The sequence below is a fragment of the Phoenix dactylifera genome, unplaced genomic scaffold, assembly GCF_009389715.1.
Source record: "Phoenix dactylifera cultivar Barhee BC4 unplaced genomic scaffold, palm_55x_up_171113_PBpolish2nd_filt_p 002134F, whole genome shotgun sequence".
Taxonomy (NCBI): domain Eukaryota; kingdom Viridiplantae; phylum Streptophyta; class Magnoliopsida; order Arecales; family Arecaceae; genus Phoenix; species Phoenix dactylifera.
In genome coordinates this window covers 20,001-43,440 of record NW_024069403.1, presented here as the reverse complement: position 1 = coordinate 43,440, position 23,440 = coordinate 20,001, and the positions used below count along the sequence as shown (strand labels likewise).

General features: G+C 37.4%; 2 protein-coding genes across 5 annotated transcripts; one reads left to right on the top strand and one right to left on the bottom strand.

Annotated features, from left to right (window-relative positions):
- The first annotated feature begins 449 nt into the window (after positions 1-449).
- Positions 450-4,587, top strand: LOC103713559 (vicilin-like seed storage protein At2g18540). 2 transcript variants are annotated; one of them, XM_008800535.4, is made up of 5 exons: positions 450-736; positions 997-1,175; positions 1,285-1,365; positions 1,592-1,894; positions 2,011-4,587. In XM_008800535.4, exons 1-5 carry the CDS (start codon positions 469-471, stop codon positions 3,391-3,393), a joined length of 2,214 nt encoding a protein of 737 aa, XP_008798757.2. In that variant the 5' UTR covers positions 450-468; the 3' UTR covers positions 3,394-4,587. The 2 variants fall into 2 exon arrangements, with proteins under 2 accessions (XP_008798757.2, XP_038979095.1); XM_039123167.1 differs by having other exon boundaries at positions 453-740; positions 1,001-1,175.
- On the bottom strand, positions 4,390-22,030 carry LOC103713558 (probable protein phosphatase 2C 55). 3 transcript variants are annotated; one of them, XM_008800533.4, is made up of 7 exons: positions 21,781-22,029; positions 20,505-21,335; positions 15,054-15,375; positions 13,675-13,824; positions 12,946-13,290; positions 7,392-7,536; positions 4,390-4,850 (listed from the first exon to the last, which is right to left on the bottom strand). In XM_008800533.4, the coding sequence occupies exons 2-5, from the start codon at positions 21,197-21,199 to the stop codon at positions 12,997-12,999; spliced, it is 1,461 nt and encodes a 486-aa protein (XP_008798755.1). In that variant the 5' UTR covers positions 21,200-21,335; positions 21,781-22,029; the 3' UTR covers positions 4,390-4,850; positions 7,392-7,536; positions 12,946-12,996. The 3 variants fall into 3 exon arrangements, with proteins under 3 accessions (XP_008798755.1, XP_008798756.1, XP_008798754.1); XM_008800534.4 differs by lacking the exon at positions 7,392-7,536 and having other exon boundaries at positions 21,781-22,030; XM_008800532.4 differs by lacking the exon at positions 4,390-4,850 and having other exon boundaries at positions 7,098-7,536.
- Positions 22,031-23,440: the final 1,410 nt, after the last annotated feature.

Genomic DNA, 23,440 nt, shown 5'->3' with positions numbered 1-23,440 from the left:
GTCTTCCCCGGGGTGCAACCTACTTCTCAAGGCCCAGAGGCCAGTTCATGGGCCTAGAACATGTAAAGCCCAATCAAAGCCCATAATGCTCAAAAGTACGCCCAACCCGAGCAGCCCACGCTGCTACTTCGGCTCGAGAAGATTCAACTGTTTTGGTAATCCTTCTAACTGACGACTGATCCAATCTCCACCATCTGATCAGTCTCCCATGTATCAAAGACCAACTCACATCCCGACAAGATGAGATACTCCACGTACCACCATCAAAACCAACACGTGGCATTTCGTTCGAATTCGAACCGCCTACGTGACTCGCTCAACTCACGCAACGTGGCAGCCATGCACGTCGCCTCGCACAGCTCCCCACGTAGCCTCCCCGGGTTCTAATCGCTTCCCATTCATATAAACCCTCGTCCCACCCCATACCTCTCTCCGAGTTATTTAAGGCAGAAAGAGAGTGAGAAGAAGATGGGAAAGATGACATCCACTTTGCTAGCGGCGATCTTTTTGTGGTCCCTCGTGACCATTAATGGCGAGGGGTTTCCAAAGTTTGGTCGGCTGGTGCCCATGGAGAGCAGGAGGACTTTGGTGACAACTGATTCTGGGCTGATCACGGCCGCTGATGTGCATGATGGGTACAGGGGGCTTTACCACCTTCAGTTCATCACCATGGAGCCCAGCTCGCTCTTCCTCCCTGTGCTTCTCCACACTGATATGTTGTTTTACGTGCAAACAGGCCAGTATTCTTACATAATCTTGAGCTGGAAGTGAACAATTTGTGAAATGGTGGGGATTGAACGACTTTATAGTACTAGGAACTTAATTAGTGGCTGATCCACATGAGGTAGATAGATTTTGGAGTTATCATTAAAAAATATATTTTTTAGTTTTTAAGTAATTGTTTTTGTTCCCTGTAGCTCAAATATCATTTTTATTTAAAAAAAAAACCTTTATGTGGTGATTAATAGGATGTGTGATCATGGATATATGCTGCAGGGAGTGGAACGGTGAGTTACACAACTGAGGATGGCACCACCCGTGTCGATGTGGAGCGTGGTGATATCTATAGACTCGAAGAGGGCACCGTTTTCTATGTGAGGAGCCACCCCAGTCCGATGAGAGAGAAGCTAAGAATTAATGCCATCTTTGACACCAATAATATGGAAAACCCCTCGGTATAGTTCCTAACCTTCAAGGCAGTCATGCATGTGTGATGCTTGCATGCCTTTCCTTAGGGTTGTTGGTGTACACGGATGATGGATAGAGTGTTGGCTTTCCATGCAGGAATCCTTTGTTGGGGCTTACTCAAATATTAGTGACTTGGTTCGAGGCTTTGATGAGAAAGTTCTCGAGATGGGTTTTGGGGTAAGAGATTCTACTAAGTTAAATTTTCTTCTTACAGATCTCTTTAATAAGAAATGGAGGACGTATTTAGCTAGCCCATAAAGGTGTATTCTTTTTCTATTCCAACTTTTATGTTGTTCTACAGTCCCTTGATTCTGATAGCCATTGATGTCTGTGATAATACTTTGTGGTTGTGGAGCACATTCGGTCCTGGGTCGATAATTCGTTGAAATTTTTGTTTGGCAAGGTTTCCAAGGAAATCATTCGCAGCATCGAAGGGGTTAAGCCTCCATCAATTATACCATTCACACCTAAGAAGAATGAGAGTAAAAAGCATAACTGGAAAGAAGGAATATTCGAAGCTCTTCTAGGAAGTCCAACTGACATCATAAATAAGAAGAAGAAGAAGACAAAAACTAAGACCTTTAACATTTACAGCACCTCGCCTGATGTGGAGAACTGCAATGGATGGAGCATTGCGGTGACTAAAAAAGAATTTCGATCTCTCAAGGGCTCACACTTTGGGGTGTTCATGGTGAACTTGACCGAGGTAAGCAGTCTTCGACATTCCTAGCGCTGTGTGTTCCTTAAAATCTTATACTACATACGAGTACACAAACATGCTTTCAATATGCTGCACTAAGTCAAGGTTTTAATGCTTCGAAGGGTTCTATGATGGGGCCTCACTGGAATCCCACGGCAACGGAGATCGCTGTAGTGATCGAAGGGCAAGGTATGGTGCAAGTTGTTTGCCCCAGCAAACCTTCAGGTGAGGGCGGGGATACATTCAGATGCCAAAACACACAGTTTAGAGTTAAAGAAGGGGATCTCTTTGTTGTGCCGAGGTATCATCCAATGGTGCAAATATCATTCAACAATAATTCGTTCGTCTTTGTGGGGTTCAGCACCATGGTTAAAAAGAACTATCCTCAGTTCTTGGTGGGAGAGAGGTCAGTGCTTCAAACAATTGAGAGGGGGATCTTGGAAGTGTCCTTTAATTCTTCAAATACGACGATTGAGACTTTGTTAACATCTCAACGCGAGTCAATAATGCTTTCTTGTACTTCATGTGCTGAGGAACTAGAGAGAAAAGTGGAGGAAGAGGTTGAGAGGCAAAAGAAAGAAGAAGAAGAAGCTAGGAAGAGGGAAGAGGAGGAAGCTAGGAAGAGAGAGGAAGAAGAGGAGGCTAGAAGGGAGGAGGAGGAAGCTAGAAGGAGGGAGGAAGAAGAGGAGGCTAGAAGGGAGGAGGAGGAAGCTAGAAGGAGGGAGGAAGAAGAGGCCAAGAAGAGGGAAGAGGAGGAAGCTAGGAGGAGGGAGGAAGAGGAGGCCAAGAAGAGGGAAGAGGAGGAAGCTAGGAGGAGGGAGGAAGAGGAGGCCAAGAAGAGGGAAGAGGAGGAAGCTAGGAGGAGAGAGGAAGAGGAGGCTAGAAGGGAGGAGGAGGAAGCTAGGAGGAGAGAGGAAGAGGAGGCCAAAAAGAGGGAAGAGGAGGAAGCTAGGAGGAGGGAGGAAGAAGAGGCCAAGAAGAAGGAAGAGGAGGAAGCTAGGAGGAGGGAGGAAGAGGAGGCCAAGAAGAAGGAAGAGGAAGCTACAAGGGAGGAGGAGGAAACTGAAAGGAGAGAGGAAGAAGAGGCTAGGGAGAGAGAAGAGAAGGAAGCTAAAAGGATAGAGGAAGAGGAGGCTAAAAGAAGAGAAGAGGCAAGGATGAGAGAAGAGGAGGAAGCTAAAAAGAGGGAGGAAGAGGCTAGAAGAAGAGAAGAAGAGGAGACCAAGAAGAGGGAAGAGGAGGAAGCTAAAAGAAGAGAGGAAGAGGAAGCGCCTACGACGAGAGAGAAAGAACAGACCACGGAGGAAAAACAAGAAGCAGCAAGGAAGGAGGGAGGAGGAAGAGGTTGGAAAAAGGGAGGAGGAAGAGGAGGCGAGGAAGAGAGAAGAGTTAACAAGAAGCAGAAGGGAGAGGAAGAGCCAACTGAAAGGGAAAGGGAGGAAGAACAAGCTACTAGGAGATTAGAAAGACAGAGGGAAGAAATACATGAAAGAGAAAGAGGATAAAAGACAAGAAAAATGGAGGCTAAGAGCAGTGGAGGAACAGAGAGGAGAAGGAAGAGTTCTTTGGAAAAAAATAGGGAAGGTTTAGCGTGCAAGTTTATTCTCGTAGGAGGAATAACGGCAATTAGTACTATATTGCTTTTTGTGTAGCTTGTGAAGACTTGTGTTACTCTGTTGTACTTTATATAGCTTTGTCCCTTTATTTTTTACATTGTTTCTTCTTTATATATCTTTTATTTCATATTGTTTTTTTTTTCCAATCAGATGTTTTTGAAACAATTATTACAACATATTTCTCATATCTAACAAGGCTATATGCAAAACAATAGCCTTTCTACAAAGGCCTAAAACTGGCTCCACCAAGTATGCCGAATACTTTCCCATTGCGAAATTAAAGCTAAAATTCAGTGAACTCTCTACTTCCAGAAGACCCACAACGAGATAATTTAAACCAATGGCGAGCTTATCTTCCTACATAATTTAATAGGTTAAGAGAGTTGACATTGGACAGGAATAAGTCATCCATGTTTTCTCTGGTTTTCATCTTAGATCATGGCGTTCGAAACAACAAAAGATAATCCAATAATCATGAGAAAATCAGCCGCAAAAAATACTTTTTATCCACGTCCCTGTTGCTGTTGTTGCGACTGCTGCCGGTTTCCTTCTTATCCGAAGGAATGAACTCGAAGGACAAGCTCAAAGTGCCAATGCAGTAACATAATCATGGTGGGAAAACTAGCACTTGCTATTCTTATGATTTCAATATTTGAATAAAGTTTTGGAGGAAACTAATTTTACTGAGAAGCTAATAATACTACAGATTAGGTAGCAATAATATATGTGGACCGGTGACAGATGTTTTCTCTCAATTTTTGGCTTTTTGTTTTTCGTCACACTGATATATTTACAGTGGTCCGATATAATATATCCGATTTACCAAATAGAAAAAAAAGGAAACTAATTAAATCACAGTCCTAATAATTAACCATATATGCCTGATTGTTCTGCAATGATGCCATCTGTAACCGGCCAACAACAATTTACTTACCAATGAGATCAGACGCCCAGTTGCAAGCTTACACAACATTGGGATCTAAGAGAGTGAGATGAATTACCAGTAGCAGAATTGCAGCTATTAGTTAATGGAGAGTAGAGCAACAGCATACTACTTAAACCTACAAAAAAAAAAAAAAAAAAGAACACTTCTCCGTTCCAGCAGTCGGGCAAATATGAGCATGATAGGTCCAAACTTGTAATGCTGATTCTATTGATGATAATTGAAATATGCCCAATTTTGAAATCGGAATGGTTAGACGGTTCTAATAGCAAGGCTTAATAACAAACTCATTAATATTTTAGATGGACCTGGCTCGGCTGTGGAGTATCTGGCAGCGATGAAATGCCGAGGGTGTGAAATGATGGACACATTAGATGATTTGGGTAAGCATGCTCCACGAAACCTATGAAAATAAGCACCCAATCAATACTGGAACAGGTTCCATAAAAAAAAAAAACCCAGATCCACGAAACCGACAAAAATAAGCACCCAATCAATACTGGAACAGGTTCCATTAAAAAAAATTACCCAGATCCAAGAAACCTACGAAAATTACACCTTTGCACTAAGCAACAATGTGCTTGAGACTCGAAATGGGCAACGGCAAAGTAATAATAGATTTCAATCTGGATTTTAAGAGGTAAATCTCTCACACAAGCCAAAGAAAAAAGCTTCTCACACGATCTCGGTATGGTCCTTGGTTACATGAAGCTCAACTGGGTGTGGAAGTAGTTTGAGGTGAATTTGTGAGGTAATGAATATCTTTAAAAGGGAAAAGGAAAAAAGAATTGGAAAATGACAGCGTAACAATTGTGTAAGCAGCTAACTGATAAGTGTAATGAAGTTTTACGCTACAAATGCCTGGTTATTTTAAGGTGTCATGTATTGGAGGTTTGTAAACTAAGAGTAGATGCTGGATCAGGCAGCATTCATTGCCAAAGAAGTAACTGAATTGAAAAAATTACAGTAGCTGCAAAGGCGACATAATTTCAGCAATAAAGACCAGTTTGATATCTTTGTAATTAGCCAATGAGGATCGCATAGATTCTGCCCTATGAATATAGTAATCTTAAGGTAGAAGTTATCTCCAGCCTCCTTCCACATGCAACAGAAGGGGATACTTAGCAGAGTTCATCAGTATTTTGAAGTGGATTATTAATTGTGTCGAAATTTATTTTGAGGGATCATAAAAATGTCCTCGTAGGAAGCAATGAAGAGTCTTGAGTATGCGAAGTCCCTTTTTATGAACAATTCCTAACTAATGAGAGAAGTAGAAGAATTCTTTCCAAGAGTTTGAAATATAAGATTCAAGATCATCAATTCCCAGACCTTATATATTTTCCAATGATTGTTTGAAGATGTCAAAGAAAGCATTTTTATATTGGATGCGGCTAAAAGTGAGAGTTTGGTTTGAAATGTCCGAGTGAAGTGAGTGAAGAAGGGATCTTGAGGTGGATGAACAATCTTGATACTATGCTTTGAATGACTGGTCATGGACTAAGTTGGACAAAGAAATGAGTGAGCATAATGCAATTACCTTTGCTAATAAACAGTGATAAAGTCGAATTGTTAATGTAGTCCAGGTGTACAATCAGGCCTATGTTTCAAGAGCAGAGATTATGAGTGATGAAAATCTATTTATTTGATGCCATTAAAGTTTAGGTTCTTAGGTGATAGTTATGCTAGCTTTATGTCTCTCAAAAATAGTTGCTTAAACATCTGTTGGTGGACAGTCGAGACTATATATCAGCATTTTCCAATGGTTTCTACTCCATAATTTATCCCATTTAGCATTTAATATCATTAGCACACAGGTAATTGGCTGGCATGTAGCCCATGTCAACTTAAGAAGAGGAACTCGAGGTCATCTGCCACCCTCCATGCACCATATGGACATGCAAGCCAATGACTAGAATCCCATGGGGCGGGACGTCCCGATACACGCCGTCCTGCCCCATCCCTGCACTTGGGAAGGAGTATGCCCCAGAATGAGCTGAACAGGATACTAATGGTGGGAAGATGCACATCGTGATACTTAGGATGGTGCCCCATCCCGACCCTCGGGATGTCCCACCAGGATTTGAAACTTGAATTCAAACCATCCTCTTTGATAGGAGTAGAAAAGGCAAGGGTGAAATGGGAAAAGAAAAGACAACAAAACAGGTTAATGAGCACTTTTCTCCTCCTAAGGCCTCAGATATATTCTCTAATTTATTTGCAACACTGATTGAAGGAGTAATTATTCCTACAATTGATTTTGAGCCTTTTAGTGTTCAAGTATCACGATTTGAGTATGCAATTTAAATTTGCAGAGAATTAATAAATTTTCTGAACTTCCTTTTTTATCCACCCTATTCCTTGAACTTTTCCTCATCTTTAATTGATTAACCCTAATCCAAGGTTGTGGAAAGCAAAAGGCACTGATACGATGACAAGACCCCCACATCGCTTAAGGCACCATGCACCATAAATCCATTCACATGAGGAAAGCAAGGCATTAATTTACAAAAAGTTCAATAATTGCATTAGAAATAAATAATATTGGTATCTAAAAACAGTGCAAACATCATAAATTTCATTATCCAAGATTCAACATCCTAAAACATGACCACCTTGAACATTAGATATAAGGTTTCACAACTTTCAAACATCACATCGAAATACCATCTTTGATAACATGCTTTTAAACGATAAGTCAGCCAAAATAAACCAGTACATAATAAAATAGCTTCAAAGTTCAAACATGATAACAAAATACAGACATGTTTGAAGTTACTCAACAACACAACATGAACGAGTAAAACTGTCGAACATCCAAGAGTAACCCTTTGTTTATCAGAGCTCTTACATATCAAAATCAATATCAAAATAAAACTAAGAAAGCTCTAAGAGAATAGGTCAAACAGTACAAGAAGAATAGTTCTCGACAACGAGAGGCGCTCACCTAAATGCCTCTCGCTTTGCCCTAGGTGCTTGCCTAGGTGCCCTTGGTAAACCAGCCTCGCTTAGGGATTGTTAAGGTGCTCAGACGTTTCCTTGCCTCTCCCAATCACTTAGACAAATGGATGGAGCACTTTCGACAACACTGCCTGCTCCAACATGCAAAAATGAACCAATAACAAGCAGTTCATCTCACTGTCCTAAACTATAGCAAAACAATTAAAAATAAAAATTGAAAAAAATGGAATTTATGTTCAGAGTTAGGTTTTCTATAGAAACTCTAATACAGGATAAAATCAAACTGCATTTCGAAGAGCCTTCTTTGTCATGTAAGGCTTTTAATGGGACAGTCCAAGTAGCTCAAAGATCTGACCCAGAATAACTAGGCCCAAAGTCAACTTTTGGGCCCTAAAGCCCAATTGGGCCTAGAAAGTCGAAAGTTTGTGCCGCAATGTTTTATGATAAAAATTGAATAATGCCTGTTTTGAGCATGGCCAGAAACAAAATTGGCAAGCTCCCGTGCCCATGCCTGGTACCTTCAGTCAAGCTGACCTTGGTTTTGAGGAATAAAAATCTGGCCGACCTAGCCATGGCTCGGTTTGGTCTGACCTAACCCATAGACACCCCTATCAGCATAACCTTCCTCATAATAGAAATGAAACTAATGACATCAATTTATGAAGCCAACAAACTAAAGATATGAAATTCAAGGTTTCATTACACACATGGAAGAAATTAAGCACTCAAAAACTCAATCAGCATGCAAAGAATGAGTTGCAAGCATAATCATGCAGCTGTTAGCTTGCTTGCAAGTCATTTACAAGGTTGCAAGTCAGCTACAAGAAAAAAGGATCCAAAAATAAAGATTTTAGACTCATTTTGCTTGCATCTTGCACCCAACCATGGCCAAGTCAGCCATGGCTTGATCTGGTGCGATCCAAGCCATAGACACCCCCATCAGCATGACACTATTCATAATAGAAATGAAACTAATGACATCAATTAATGAAGCCAAATAAACTAAATATATGGAATTCACGATTCCATTGCTCACATAGAAGACATTAAGCACTCAAAACTCAATCAGCTTGCAAAGAATGAGTTGCAAGCAAAATCATGGAGTTGTTAGCTTGCTTGGAAGTCAGCGACAAGAAAAGGGTCCAAAAATGCTCATTGCTTGCGACTTGCACCCAACCATGGATCAGGACACCACATGACCTCAAGAGCTTGAGACCTTTATATTCTCCACTTAGTGTTCTCCACTCAAAGACCCTGTCCTCCATGGCCTCCATCTACTCCAATAAGCACCCTCCCCATATGGCAAGAAGATTGCACCCCTCCTCGCACCTTTTTTCTTCCTCTGTTTCCCCCACCTCCCTCCCTTTGTCTTTCTCCACGCTCCAATACCAAACCATGGCCAGAACCTTCACTCGACTGTCAACTGGCCCCTCCTCTTCTACTATCAGGACCTGTTTGGTTTGGTGTAAGTGGGCTAAGAAGGAGCCCGTGTTGCCAAAGTAACTTCAGCTTCCTGGGCTGAAGAATCTTCAATCCATTTCTCCCTAAATTGGGCCATTGCTGGAACTTGGTTCAGCTCCACATCGGGCCAAACAAATTTCCGAAGTGGGCTCCCCTAGGTCGAACTATGTTTGGATGTCAATTACAGGCAACTAAACAAGCCTTTAACTGCCTCCTTTTTCCCTCTCCCTTCATTTGATTGGAAGTTTCTTTTCCACTCATAGGCCGAGGATATGTAACAGTTGGGCCGACTGCTATTTCCCATGTTAATAGCATCCTGAGTCATTCCATATGAGCTACGGCTTGGAGGCCAAGCAGACCCCTAGGAGACAATGGAAAGTTAACAGATGGTTGTGTCATCCTCTACAGAACAGAATAATGCACTAAAATGTCTTACACAGCACCACAGAAGCTATTACATGGCAATGTGTTGCACCTTTTTTAGATCATGTTTTGTTGCTTTAGGGGGTTCATTTTGATACTTCGCTTTATTACAGTTTATGGCTGTGATTGATGGTTTAACTTATTTTTCTTTGGAATCATGCTGTTCACTTTGTATTTCCAATTAAACTATCGGCTCTAGAGTTCAAAATAGATGACAAATAAGGTTGCTACAACATCAAGCAACCAACCAATAAAACATACATTAGCAGTTGTCAATATCAAACCAAAATATCTGCTTGCAAAGGATTCATAGGCATGATCAAATATTGCTAACAAGACATTGATTGATGTACAGATTGGTAGAATCATAGTTACGTAATTTGCTAAATCTTTAGCAAATTGCAAATTGGACAAATTGAATACATTTGAAAACAAGCTTTGTTTTAATATGAGAAAATAGAACTAAGAATTCTATACGAAAAAATAAGCCTAATTGATTTATTGAATCTCCATTTTATCTTTTTTCTGCTGAAATGTTATTTCATATAATACATCTTACATATCCTCAGTAATTTCAAATCATGTTATTAAAAGACTTTTTATAAATCAAAATAAAACTTGATATCATATAATAAAAATCAATAAAAATGAATTTTCCCGTCATGCTAGCAAAACCAATTTATTAAGAAAAGCAAATTATGAATTATGAACACAAAATTGAACAAAAAGAATCAACAAGCAACTCTAGAATTCTGTGAGTTATAGGATGGAAATGAGCATCTTATGTATAGAGTTGCAGGGGAGATAATAGCCAACTCAGCAAGTGCAAAAATAATGATAGTGTGGCATTTAAAGTTGAATGTGGGTCCTAAAACCAAAGCTGAATCCCCTAAAACTTTTCGCCTCAATCTTCAAAATGTTGAAAAGCAGATAAGATTGTATCATTTGCAATTATGGATTTATTTTAACAATCTGTATATCATACGATAACATTTCCAATCATTGATTTTTTTAACAATTGATATCATAATATTAAGTAGTGTATCATACCATAACATACGGTAAACTACAATTATCCACACCCCTAGGATAATTGTACAATATACTATTGCATTTTATGTACTATAACATAAAATAGCAGCTTAGCACATTAATGAAACAGCGTAGGCTGTTATAAAACAATCACACATCCTTCAAATATTGTGTCTTTCATTCAAGAAGACTTCCAAATTCCCTTTTCACTCCCCAGCATGCCACAGTAGGTGCAGCATCAAAGGTAGCAGCCAAAGTTTTAAATCCTAGTCCCATACCCTGTACTGGCCATGGATCAAGTCAATATTGTACTACCACAATACCATACTGATATTTGGGATGGGTCTGTGCCCCGATACATCACTGGAATACCATATTGGTTTTATTTTTCCAGTTTTTGTTTTTTTCTTTATGATTTCAAATGATTATTTAGAGATTTTTTGGTGTTTGTTTGTTATAATTAAGGATCAGGAGAGTTTGTTGACCTAATAAGTTACAGATCGGGTCATGAAACATAAGGTTTACTCTGGTCTCTTTCAAAAAAATTTCAACATATAAGAAATTCAAAAATTGAAATATGAGTCATGAAGAATAAAAGGCCATACATACAAGAAGCCTAGCTTCCACCAACCTAAACCCAAGTATAGCATGTCTAATAAACCAAACACTATGTCTGGTTATTCAAGATATTTATATATCTGTCGATTCAATTATCAATTTAGTTAGAACATTTTAAGAAAAAAACACAAGGATAAAATTTTAATATGGTTTAAAAAAATACTAATTTTTTTCCCTTAAAACTCCATAAAATACAATGACAAGCTTGTTAATTTTACTAGTCAACACTTAATAAATAACTTCAAAGCAATACGATCAGATGAATCATAGAAAAAAATATTTAAATATCATAATTCAAGTCAAATCTTATCATCCGGGGGGGGAGGGGGGGCTGTAAAATAAATAACACGGATCTAGTTCTTATTTTTCAAAAGATCTCAATCCAAAAAATGAGATCTAGATTGTTTAGGGCCATTTTGATCTGATCCGGATTGTGAATCATAAGATTTTAACAACAATTGCCAATGAGCCTCTGCTTCTCTCATTTTCTCTTTCTCCCTTTGCTCTTTGCTCCCTCTCTCGCATGCAAACCAAGAAGGCAGAAGAGGCCTCAGGCTTCTTTTTACTGACAAGTACTAAATGATCCTTGTCACCAACTAGGTCTGCACCAACTTGGAGACAAGTACCAACCAAGACACCCTCAGTTTTATAGGTACTGGGGTCTCAAACCTACCAAGGACCGGATATCTTACTAGTCTATTCTAGGATGCAGACCAAGAAATATGGATCCTAAATCCTCAGTAATAACTACCATGTCACTGTACTCAATGCTCACGAAATATCGAGTCCTGCAAGCATAAGTCTCACAAAATGGTTGGAGGGATGAGTGATTGGATAAAAAGATGGGAGAAATATGGGTAATATAGTTGCTTTAGGAATGAGACAATAAAGTGGAGACAAAGTAGTTAACTAAATGGTTGCTATTCTTTAAGAAATTAAAAGAAGGATTAAGAAAATGATCATGGAATGTAAATTTGGATAAGACAGCTTTAACCAGCTGAAATGCTGAAATAAAGTTTTGTTGTCAATGAATTTGATGCAGCAAAAGCATCTAACCTATTCAGGGAAAAAAAAACATGCATGGTTTGATATGATAATATTACTTCCGATAAACTACCATCCAACCTGAGGGTTTTTATACAAGAAACAAAAAATCAAGATGTGTAAATTTATTTAGAGATCAATGACATGGTGGGTTTAGTAATGGAGATAATGTAGAAAACCCACTTGAGATACTATTCGTGAATTTTAAAATTGTTTGTAAGCTAGCTTTCAAGCTTTAGAGTTTAAGAGGTTCCCACTAAAGTATAAGTTTGTCTTCCTTTTTTTTGTGTAGGATTTTAGGGTGACGGCATTTCTTCTGACAAATAGAAGCCAAAAATATAGAAGAACCAAGACAGGATGCCTCGATGTGTATAAGTTAAACAAGGTCCGCGTAGGGTTCATGGTTAAGTAGGCTGGGTCCAAGTAAAGGGACAAAATTTTTGTTGATAGAAGAATATGAGGCTGTATGTCACACTATCTTTTTGAATTACTAAGTCTGGGTCTAATCGATCAAAAAAGAATTTTAGCATGACATTGAAGATAAAGCTAGACTCCTGATCTATGCAGATTCAGCCAACAAGGAGACTCCTGAGACAGTCAAAAACAGGAGCAAATGTGGATGTAAAGAAAGAAACAATAGGACTTTCCAAGAAATAAGTGCTGTACTCAACTAAGTAAACTTGGAATTGAGGAGAAAAACTGTGTTCAATGAAAAGGTAAAAAGAAAAGAATGAAGTGAACAAAGTGAAGTCTCTCCAATGTAAGGCATAAAGACTGTATCACTTTGAATTGCTTCCAGACAAACAAAATAAAAGTATACAAGATTCTAATGAACATCAGCTTTTCACAAATTAAAATGAAATCCAAATGCAATGGCAAGACATCCTGGATTCTCCTGTACATTATAAGATGCAACTGCAACAACACAGAATGAAAAGGGGAGATTTTTATTGATTGCATACCTCTTGATTGCTGGCTTTAAGGATTGTATGTACAAGCAAGAGTAGTATGTCTCAAGCACCGAAGGCAGTGACATAGGATACCACAACAGTAATGTCATCAAGCTTCCCTCCATAATAGCGGTATCCAGCCTCTTGGGCTGCAGACGAGAAAGGAGTTTGCCTGTTCTTATCCTGTGCTCGCTGGCGAGCAAGAGCAGCTATCTTCTGCGCTGTCACTTGAGGCTCCAGCCCAGCCCTGATGGCATGAACAACAACAGCTGTGATCTCATTATTGTACAGGTTATCAAACAGTCCATCAGTTCCTGCAACTATAACATCACCAGCTGCGACAGGAAAGGTGAACACCTGTTCACAGCAAAATGAGGAATGATTTATTTTTCCACAAGAATATAAACTAACACAAGCTTTAAGAAGCATTTAATTCTTGAAGCTAAGATAATCATCTACTTTCCCAGTGGTGATTTAAAAAGATAACTATAGGATGCTACCAGTATTTAGGTTGATAGTTCTCATCAACCATCAATATCATTTCACGATACGGTGACCTACATATGAGCCTCGATCTCCTCCATATACTTCAGGCTAAAGGAGTTCAGAGGTTCCCTTATCAACCCCTTTAGAGGGAGAAAAATTAATTATTTTTAATCATATAAACTGAACCCAAGCTTCTCATTAATCAAATGGTCCCAAAACTAGCAACAAGAATAATCACATAAAATATGAAATGACCTGGGCAGCACTAGGTAGATCACTGGCATTGCCACTCTCAAGTTGATATGTGAAATTGAAATCATGTTGCTGTACAGGTGACCGGAAGATTGTGCACCCATCTCTTACAACAATGAAGCCACTGTCCCCTAAATTGACAGCATGTATGCCCTACAAGTAAAAAGACATAAAGATGTTAATCATGAAAGAAAAAAACAAGATAGATGTATTTTTACATGCTCATATGTATGAGCACCACTTCAGCTCCAACATACAGAATTTTCTTTAAAAGAAAAAAGAGGGGGGGGGGGGGGGGGTGCTGTTCCTGTGTATATTTTTCTTTTTGGCAGGTAAGAGAAATTTTCACACAGGGAAACAATGTAGTGTAACATGATATACAAGCAATCTATTTCAAGTCTAGCTTACTAGCCAGCCAATTAAAAAAATAGCAGACCAAAAGCCATAGAAAAGAAGCAAATTATGAGGAAAACTTTTTAAGAGGATTATTTCAAATTCAAGAATCATTTGAGATTGCCATAAAATGGACCAAGATTGGGTATACTTCAAAAATGTGCTGAACAAGGACTATTCTAGGGAAAAGGATAGGAAAACAATATTTCACATTTCTAGAAAAGAACAAGAATTGAAAAGAACACACGCATACGGGGGCTTGAGGCCAAACAGAATGATAGTGTATGGGTGGAAGATCATGGGTAAGCCAGCTTAGTATGATTAAACAGTTCACTGTATAAAAATAGAGATAGAAAAGGGTAATCTGCTTGTTGATTGGAAATGGACAGTTCTACCATTCATACACCAGCATATTTTGTCTCAAGTTCCATAACACCTTGTAGGCTGCACTCTTGTAAAACTTGCTGAAACATTATCTCTTCTCTCAACATTTCCACATTCAACCCTCCCATCTTCATAAAAGAGCATCAGAAAACATGAAAATCTTCATAACTCTAAGATTGGCATATTCTTAATGCCATTTGTAGTCATAATCCAAGGGGTGATAAAGGACAATATAGAATGGTATTTCGAAGGAACTAATTGAATGGTAGAAGTGATGAAAATGAAGAAGTTCTTGATACTAGCAAATCAAAAGTAAAAGAACTCTTACAAGGTATGCATAGCTAAAACTCTTACCTCTACTGCAATATATATGAATGACTTGCTTTTCTTTTTCTCAGAAGAATTTGTTTGCACAAGCCTTACCACTACGGGAAATTCTGACACAGCTGGCAATAGAGAAGGCATTGCAGAAAATTGCAAGTGCGATATTGGTAAAGTTTCTCTTATAAAATCATCAACATAATGAAATTTTCCAAAGCTCAAGCAAATTAAAATAACAAACCATATGTAGTGGAAATAGAGATAGACCAAGGAAGTAGCAAAACCTGATGTGTGAGAGCAATAATGCATGCTGTTGATGATCCTTTAGCCTTAGTGCTTGAGTAAGCCTTCTCTAACACCCTTGCTGGATTAATTGATCCTTTGGGCTCTTCTTGGATGGCAGCAACCGAATGAGACATAAGTTCTCTAGCATACTGTCCTGCATCAACTCCAAGATCTGCCCAGCCACCAACACCATCTGCTACACCAATGGCCTGCTCATCACATATAAAATGAGCATCTTCCCCTCCAGTTTCTTCCTTATCTGGGTGTGGCAAGTAACAGGATCCAGAAAGCAGCTTCAAGGTTTTATCACCCAGCTTTTTCCTGCAACACAAAAAGCACAATTTAATTTCTCATTAATGTAGCCCAACAAGTAACAAGCATCTGCATCCTTGACCAATTTTAAAAGTCTCCAGTTATCATAAAAGAAAAATTGTTCTTTCACAAACTAAAATATTGAATTTTTTCTAGTAATATGGAAAAGGCACTTAATTAGCATAGGCCTCGCAAACTTTCTAGTTCTGCTCAAACTTGCATTAACAATTAGAAGGCTCTCAAACAGCCTTCTTAGAAATAGAGCTGGTAGAGGACAGTCATTTAGTTCTCAAAAAAGAATGTGAGCATCAAAATGACAATAAAGAAAGAAATCAATCATAGTGACAACAAATAGGCATATTTCAACACAACTTAATCTCTGTAATCAATACTTAGAACTCTAGTAAGCACTGTTAGCAAGAGCAAATAACATAAGGACATGCAGTATAAAAAATTTATAAAAAAAAATCAAATAAAGAGAAGTAGAACAGAACCAACACACTGGGGAACACTGGAGTTATTTATCACAAATTTAAAGGACACAGAAAGTGAATGAACAAATCATCTAACAAGATAATAAATTAACATTTATTTATAAAAAGTTTATTAGATAAAAAAAGCTAAATACCAAAGTTGATACATTAGAAAGCTAAAAGAAATTCACTGAGTAGAAAACAAAAGAGGAAAGGAGTGAAGATTGAGGGGTTGTCAAGAAACAAATCCACCTATCTTCCCGATATAAGGAATGATTCAATATTTAAGTGATTCCAACATGTGCTTAGGTAAATTAGTTTTTTAGATGATAATGGGCATAGATCATTTTAGTGCTATAATAAATATAAAAAAACATTGTGTTACAAACAGATGCTAATCCAGCAATTTAATGTTCATGAAAGTGTTTGGATATTGCACTGAATTATAATTATTTTGGCTATGTTTGGTGATATTTTACTTGAAATTATACTTTTTGTTTTTAACAATTCAATTTTTGCAAGAGAATTAAGATATTTAGGAAGAGATGCTTGGAAGTTTAAAAGCTAACACTGCAATAAGAAAATTCAAATTGAACATGAAATAAAGATAAATAACTTGGGAGATTTTACTTATAGCAGACATTTTCTTTTTCCAACTCTATGAGCTAAGGGAATCTTTGGATGATCAAAACACAACCATAAACCTACTAGCAGGAAAAAAATTCCACTTCTTGAAAAATATGCAAAATCATATAATAAAGACCCAATTGCGCCTTTAGTACAATATTGTTATAAAATTCACAAAGACCACAGCTTATTATAGCAAACAGCAAGCCTTTTGTACATCCTTTCCACCACCAATACCAATCATGAAAATATTTAGGCCTTACCAACATAAGAAGAAAAACTAAATATTCAATGAGATAGTTCCATATCCTATGAAACATGAGCATGGACATAGGAAATATACATAAATTATGGCGTAATATGGATACATTAAGGTTTACACATGCACGCACGCATGCACCCCCTCTGATTGTGCATCCTTTCCACAAGCAAATCCCAACCATGAAAGCATTTAGCCTTACCTACATTAAAACAAAAACTAAATATTCAATGAGAAAGTGACTGCTCCATATCTTATGAAGCATGGACATTGATATAGGATATGGATATAAATTATGGTGTGATGGGGATATACCAAGGTTTACATATGCAAACATGCACACACCATTTAGTACATACTTTCATACATACTTTCAACAACCAAATCCCAACCATGAAAATTTTTAGGCCTTACCCATATTGAAAGAAAATTAAATATTCAATGAGAAAAGTGAGAGTTCCACATCCTATAACACAGAAATAGATATAAATTACAGTATAACATGGATACGCGAAGGTTTATGTATATGTATGTATATGTGTGTATATATACATATATCACATGCATGTGCATGTGTGTATAAAATCTTAAAACACAATGGTTATCATAATAGCATCATCCATACTTAATACAATAAAATCAACATCCACAAACTCAATATAGCCATCATTCAAATCCATAGAACATGATTCATATTGTACAATAAAATTAACATTGCAAAATCTAAAATTAGTCATCCATCCTTTAAAAGTCAACAATCACTTGAGACAAAAGAAAGCCCTTCCCCTCATCCCTCTAGGTATGAAGGAATTACTGCGTATTTAAAAGGTAAGATTCCAAAAACTTTCTAGTTTTTTTCCCAAAAAAAAGGATACTTAAAATAAGTATCTAGCTTGTATACTAGTTGTAACCAACAATCATGATATCCTAAATATACATCTATATAGACAAGGCACGCAATTTGAAGTTTTACCATTTCCTGGTATATATCCAATAGACACCATAACCATCAAAGCTCGTTTAGCTCTCCATCCAAAATCCAATTAAGAATATCTATCACTTATCATAACATGTCCCTATTAATAGAATAACAACGAACTTGATACTAACCAAGTTTTCAATGAAAACATTACAATATAAAAAGGTACCATCACTATACCACAATTACAAACAAGTGAGTTCAAAACAAAACCCAATGTTAATTTCTTCTCTTTGCCCCTTAAAGAACAAGTTACCAAAAATCTTCATGATTATAGTAAAAAATAATGGGTTCCTAGGGTTTCCTTGCTTCGAATCAAATGTAGCACTCCAATAATATTTATGAAAACAGAAATGTTAGAATGCATTGAAAAGCAAGTATTTCTAAAACTCTTCAAAAGATCAATCCTCCTTCAAACCTTACTGAGTCAACTATGAGTCTCTTGCTACTCACTCTCCACAGGGCAAACGTGACTACCATTAGTAAGGATGTCCAAAAAATCAAGAAGAACCAATCAAGTATTTCTTCCAAAATGTCATTTAATGGCATAATAGCTCACAAGAAGATCTGTTGTGCTTGGTGTATAACAAAGGATGCATTTCAAAGTCAAGCTTTTAACTGGACATCTGGATGGGCAAGGTTCCAATGGCTCTAACCTCCTCAAGAGGCTATGGATGTGGTTAGTGATTGTTTTGCCTATGCAAATCAAGGGACAACAAGTAAAACCTTCAATTTGATTTCATGTGGAATATTTGGAATCCTAATACATGGAAGTTTGTTACTATATTTAATCTGATTCATCAGTTTTTGTAGTAGTTGATGGCTTGGCACCACAATAGTTATAGCAGGGAAGAATTTTGGGAGTTGTTCCAGTTACATGAGTGGGAAGTTGGCAAAGAGAAATTGGAGAAATTAGTAGCGGTGTATCCAGAACTAGTGGAAAATGCAGTGAGCCCTTAAGCAGGATAGCAAGCTATGGCTCAAGTATTTGACATCTAAGCCACCTAGTTGGAATTACATTATATGAGAAGTCTTAAGTTTGCTTGGGGATCATTTTTTTAAAACCTAGTCTCTCATAGTTGATGGCATCTTATCACCATGACAAAGGTACAAAAGTGACACTTCTATATTCTCTTACTAACTTTAAGATTACTTTTAATGATTTCCTAATATCCTTAGTCCAAAATTTAAAAAAAAAAAAATCTAGTCAAGCTTCTTAAGATCTATCACAATCTGCACAATAGAATTAAAAAAACTATATGGCTCACTCCTCTCTAGAATCTCTACCACCTGCTCAGAGATACCACACAATGTCTTACCATGTTAAACAACTGTCTTTGAGAACTTGGACCTAATTTATATAGCTCACATTTAAGACTTCGCAACAGCATAGCCAACAGCAGGTCTCCTTTTCATAATAACCCTCCATTTTCATTTAATGCCAAAACCAACGCTAGTGCAACTTGTCAGCTCAATCTACTACTGCTAAATAAGTTCCTCTTAATATACGGAATAAAAGCTTCAAGCTTCTTTATACTTATGAGACTTCAAAAGTTATAGGTAAAATAATTGAAGTACCAGAGCAAACCATAGGTAAAATATTCAAGTACCACAGCAAGCCATTAAGGTTTGGTTTCATTTCTGTAAGTCAAACTACATAGAGAAAAGGTCAATTTAACAATAGTGTCGATGAATATTTTCACAGTGGGATGATTAGCATGAAGAATTTAGAAACTACATGATGCCAAAGAGAAGAGAGAATCTAAATTATAGAGTGCAAACCCAGGTCTAGCTACTAAACTTGCTTAACGAGCCAGATAAGAAATTACACTTCTCAAGGATATAATTAAATTCAATTCAATCAGGTTATCATTTTTCTTTAGCATTAACATTTTTCTTTCACCTAAATAATGGCAATTTGCATGAACAGGTTTCAAGATGGAAGAAAGCAAGGGCAAACAAGCAGACGAAAAGGAAATTATAGAAATGATGTTCTAAGAGAACTTGCTGTAAATCTATCAAAGCAATGAATTCAAAAATCAAAAAGATCACATTCCCAAATTATGTATTCCCTAGTATTTTCGGTCTAGCTAGAGATTAGAAAGAAATACACGAGCTGTGCCATTACAATAATTCACAGACCTCTGGTCTTAAATTTTCCATCAAACTTAAAATTGGATTGCAATTTCGTTTTCTTTCTTATATGATTTAAGGGCTGTATGCTTTTTAAAATTTCTAATCTAAAACAAGAAAGTGTTTATACAATCAATAAAATGATTTTAGAAGACAAATTTCTTTTATTAAGGAGAAGACAAGTTGCACATGTGCGCACTATACAACCATATCCACAGCCATCCGGCTTTACCCAAATTGAAAGAGAATATTGCAAAAGATGGCAATGAAATTTCCCCACTGTTTTCTTCAAATGAAGGAATTCCACCTAGAATGCTTTTTTCTGTTCTTACATTCTACGAGTGCCAAAAAATAACCATATGAATGTTAAACAAAATTAATAGCTCATGAGTTCAACTTTTAATTAATATTGCAGAGAAGTTTGCAAACAGTGCACAGCCATAATCAAAAGACCACCAAAACTCTTCATAACATTTGTTCACATAGCAATGTGAATCGCTTTTGATAGTCCTAGTGTTGATTTCCAACAAAAAAACCTATCCATAACATACAGTGAAAAGTATAATTTTTTGGTAAAACTATAGATGTCTGGTGTATCACTGCAGTCACAAACGTAACTAAAAAATAATTGAAATAAACCATTCTAAATAGATGCCAGGAACCATACTCGTTGGAGGAAACTGAAGAATTCTCAGGCTGCTCTTCCCTGGGAGAACAATCAAAAGATACATCAGGAGCTGCTCTAGTAGAATATGCTGCAGACCACAATGACAAAATCCCGTTGGTCTTGGACTCTAGAAAAGGATAGGGCCCCAAACTTTTTCCAGCTGCATTTGACCAAAAACACTTATATATCATATTGTTACCCCATGTTTCTCGATTCTTTAAGCTCCCAGAAACTCTTCTGCAGTAATCAAGACTCTTGTTGTGAAAACAAACATCAGCTCTCATCACATTGTTCAAAATCTGCCCACTCTTCATATGTAAATTGTCCAAATGCCGTGCAGCCATTTCAGCTTCAACACATAAAGAATTCCCAGTTGACATTATATTCCTCTGGAACAGGATAAAGGGAAACCTCTGGATGGGTTCAGAAACCAGGCTATCGACTTGATACAAGCCAGACTGACAAGAAGGTCCAGTAACTGAAGGAACACGTATTGTACAGGGGAGTGCTCCAGTGATGGGTAATGCAGTCGGGTGATCGGCTCTACGAAACAGCCGAATATTGTTAAATAGAGTAGCAAATGGATGTGATTGAAAGAAACCAGAATTGCTAACTGACAAGCTCTGGCCCCGCCCAAGTAGAATGTCCACAGAGGCTTGAAGCACTTTCTGCCTCGAAAAATATGAAGATGGCATCTTAGACTCGCAAGCAAAAATGCAATTTTGGTCCAGAAATGAAATAGCAAGCTCCCGAGCAAAGTATAACACGAAATCTCATAATTCTCGATGCATCAAATCCGGGTTCGTTCTGCGACTAATTGAGCTGAGATTCCTGAAAAATAGAGAAATTTCGGTGACAGAACGAAACGATGGATACAATTGCACCAAGTCCTCGTTTAAAAGATGCCCAAAGACGATATGTTTTTCTTTTTTCAAAAAGGAAAGCGAAACCCTGGAGCACAGAAGCCACAACAAATCAAAAATACTTATTTGCCCTAAAAAACATTTTTCGGGAGAAATTAGGGCTACCCCCTACGATACCACATAAAGCTTGTCCCCCAAAATCGCCGGACTCAGATACTCACAATGGAATAGAAACCCAGAACCCAAGAAAAACATTTTCCGAACTAAAATCCCAATTACGAAAGAAAATAGAAAGCGGAAACCTCAAAACCCAACAAAATAAACCAGGAAAAAATAGATAATTCTTGACAAAAAGCCGGACTAATGATTCAAAAAAAAAAAGAGAGAGAAAGATCAAAGAAATCGAGTCGGACCTCCGCGCTGGTCGATCATAAAAGAATTGTTGAGCAGCCCTCGTCGTTTTCAATCGAGAACACCCTCAAACAAAGATCGACAGAGCGTTTCTTTGACTCTGGGCTCGTTCGCCGGCGGCGAAATGGAAGGCTAAGGAGAAGAGGTGGTTACAGAGAGAGAAAAATAGAACAAGCGGCTTTGCTTTCCTTCCGCCTTCGTTTTAGATTTAGGTTCAAGCTTGAACCGGGAGAGCGCCAGGAAAACACGGGAACCAGAAAAGGACGAGCTTTCCAGCCTTTCCTGAGCTCAAGGCTTCCAGAAGTTTCATGTGGGCCCGCGTCTCTTTTGTGTAGAATCTTTGGTAGGCGTTTCCAAAGGTCCACACCCGTTCTTGGCAACTGTCGCATGATTTTTTGGGAAAAAAAATAAATTTTTTATCCTTGGTATAAATCTTCCTTTGTCCAAATTTTGCCTCCGAGGAGTGTATATTATACATAGTTTTTAATTTCTAATCCTGACATATTTTCTGCATAATTATATTTATGTACAGACACTTATTCTTAGTTTTATAAACAAGTCAAGGATTAAAAATAAATCAACATCAAACAAAGAATTGAGAAAGAAAGCAGCTGCAAGGGACTACAATAATTACTTTTTATTTCTTTTTTTTCATTGGCAAAAGCAAAATATATTGAATACATTCAAGTATTTCTATAAAGATATCCTGCGGAAATTAGACTTCTTGGTGCGCTCAAACTGCATCTTCTAAGAACCTAGTCGTGGGCTTGTTAAACTATAAGGTGAAGATTTTCTTTCTTTCCATGAGATTTGATGAGAAATATTGGATTGATATGAACTATGCTTAAATGGGGAGCCTAATCTACGAATCCAGCAAAAAATTTAGCTCAATCTAGCTGGATTACCAAAATAGGCCCTAAAGAAATATCAACCAATAAGGTTAGCCTTGATAAAATAAAATAGCCTTAAAAGGAATAATATCCTCTCAATTGATGTCACCTTTAATATTGGTTCCTTAATTGGTTAATTGGTCTATAACATAATTACCTTTTTAAAATATATGTCTACCATAAATGAAGGTAATTTTGTCACACATATCCATCAAATGAAGATAGTAAGCAAACTTAAAATTACAAGGGCAAATTATATATGATCTTGCAATTTATGAGACACCTTCCAACCAAACCTTGTTTTGTTGAATTAAACTTCCTGCACAACTCAATTACTTTCATTTTGTGATAATATTGTTGGTAACTGATCAAATATCCATCAAAAAAAAATTTCAAGAACATGACTAAGATTGTAAGAGCCAATGACCTTTCATGTCGCAGTTGAAGAGTCACTTTCCAATCAAATTCTCATTGCATGAACATCCCATGAGCAATTAACACTCCATCTCAAGAACCTAAATTGTTAAATAGCTATTAAACTAGAAATGTGAAATTAAGTTGCCATTTTCTTTATGTTAATATGACTAGACAAATAAATTGTTATATTTAGTTCATGTATTTCCTTGCTTCTTATAGCCAAGTAGAAGTGTTTTAGAAGGTGTCTATATGTTAAAAGACAAAGTACCTAGACAAGGAAAGAAGAAATAAGTGGATGGAGGAGGGTTTCCAAAGAGCTGGTAATCACATATATGCCCAAACCTAGTCTTAGATT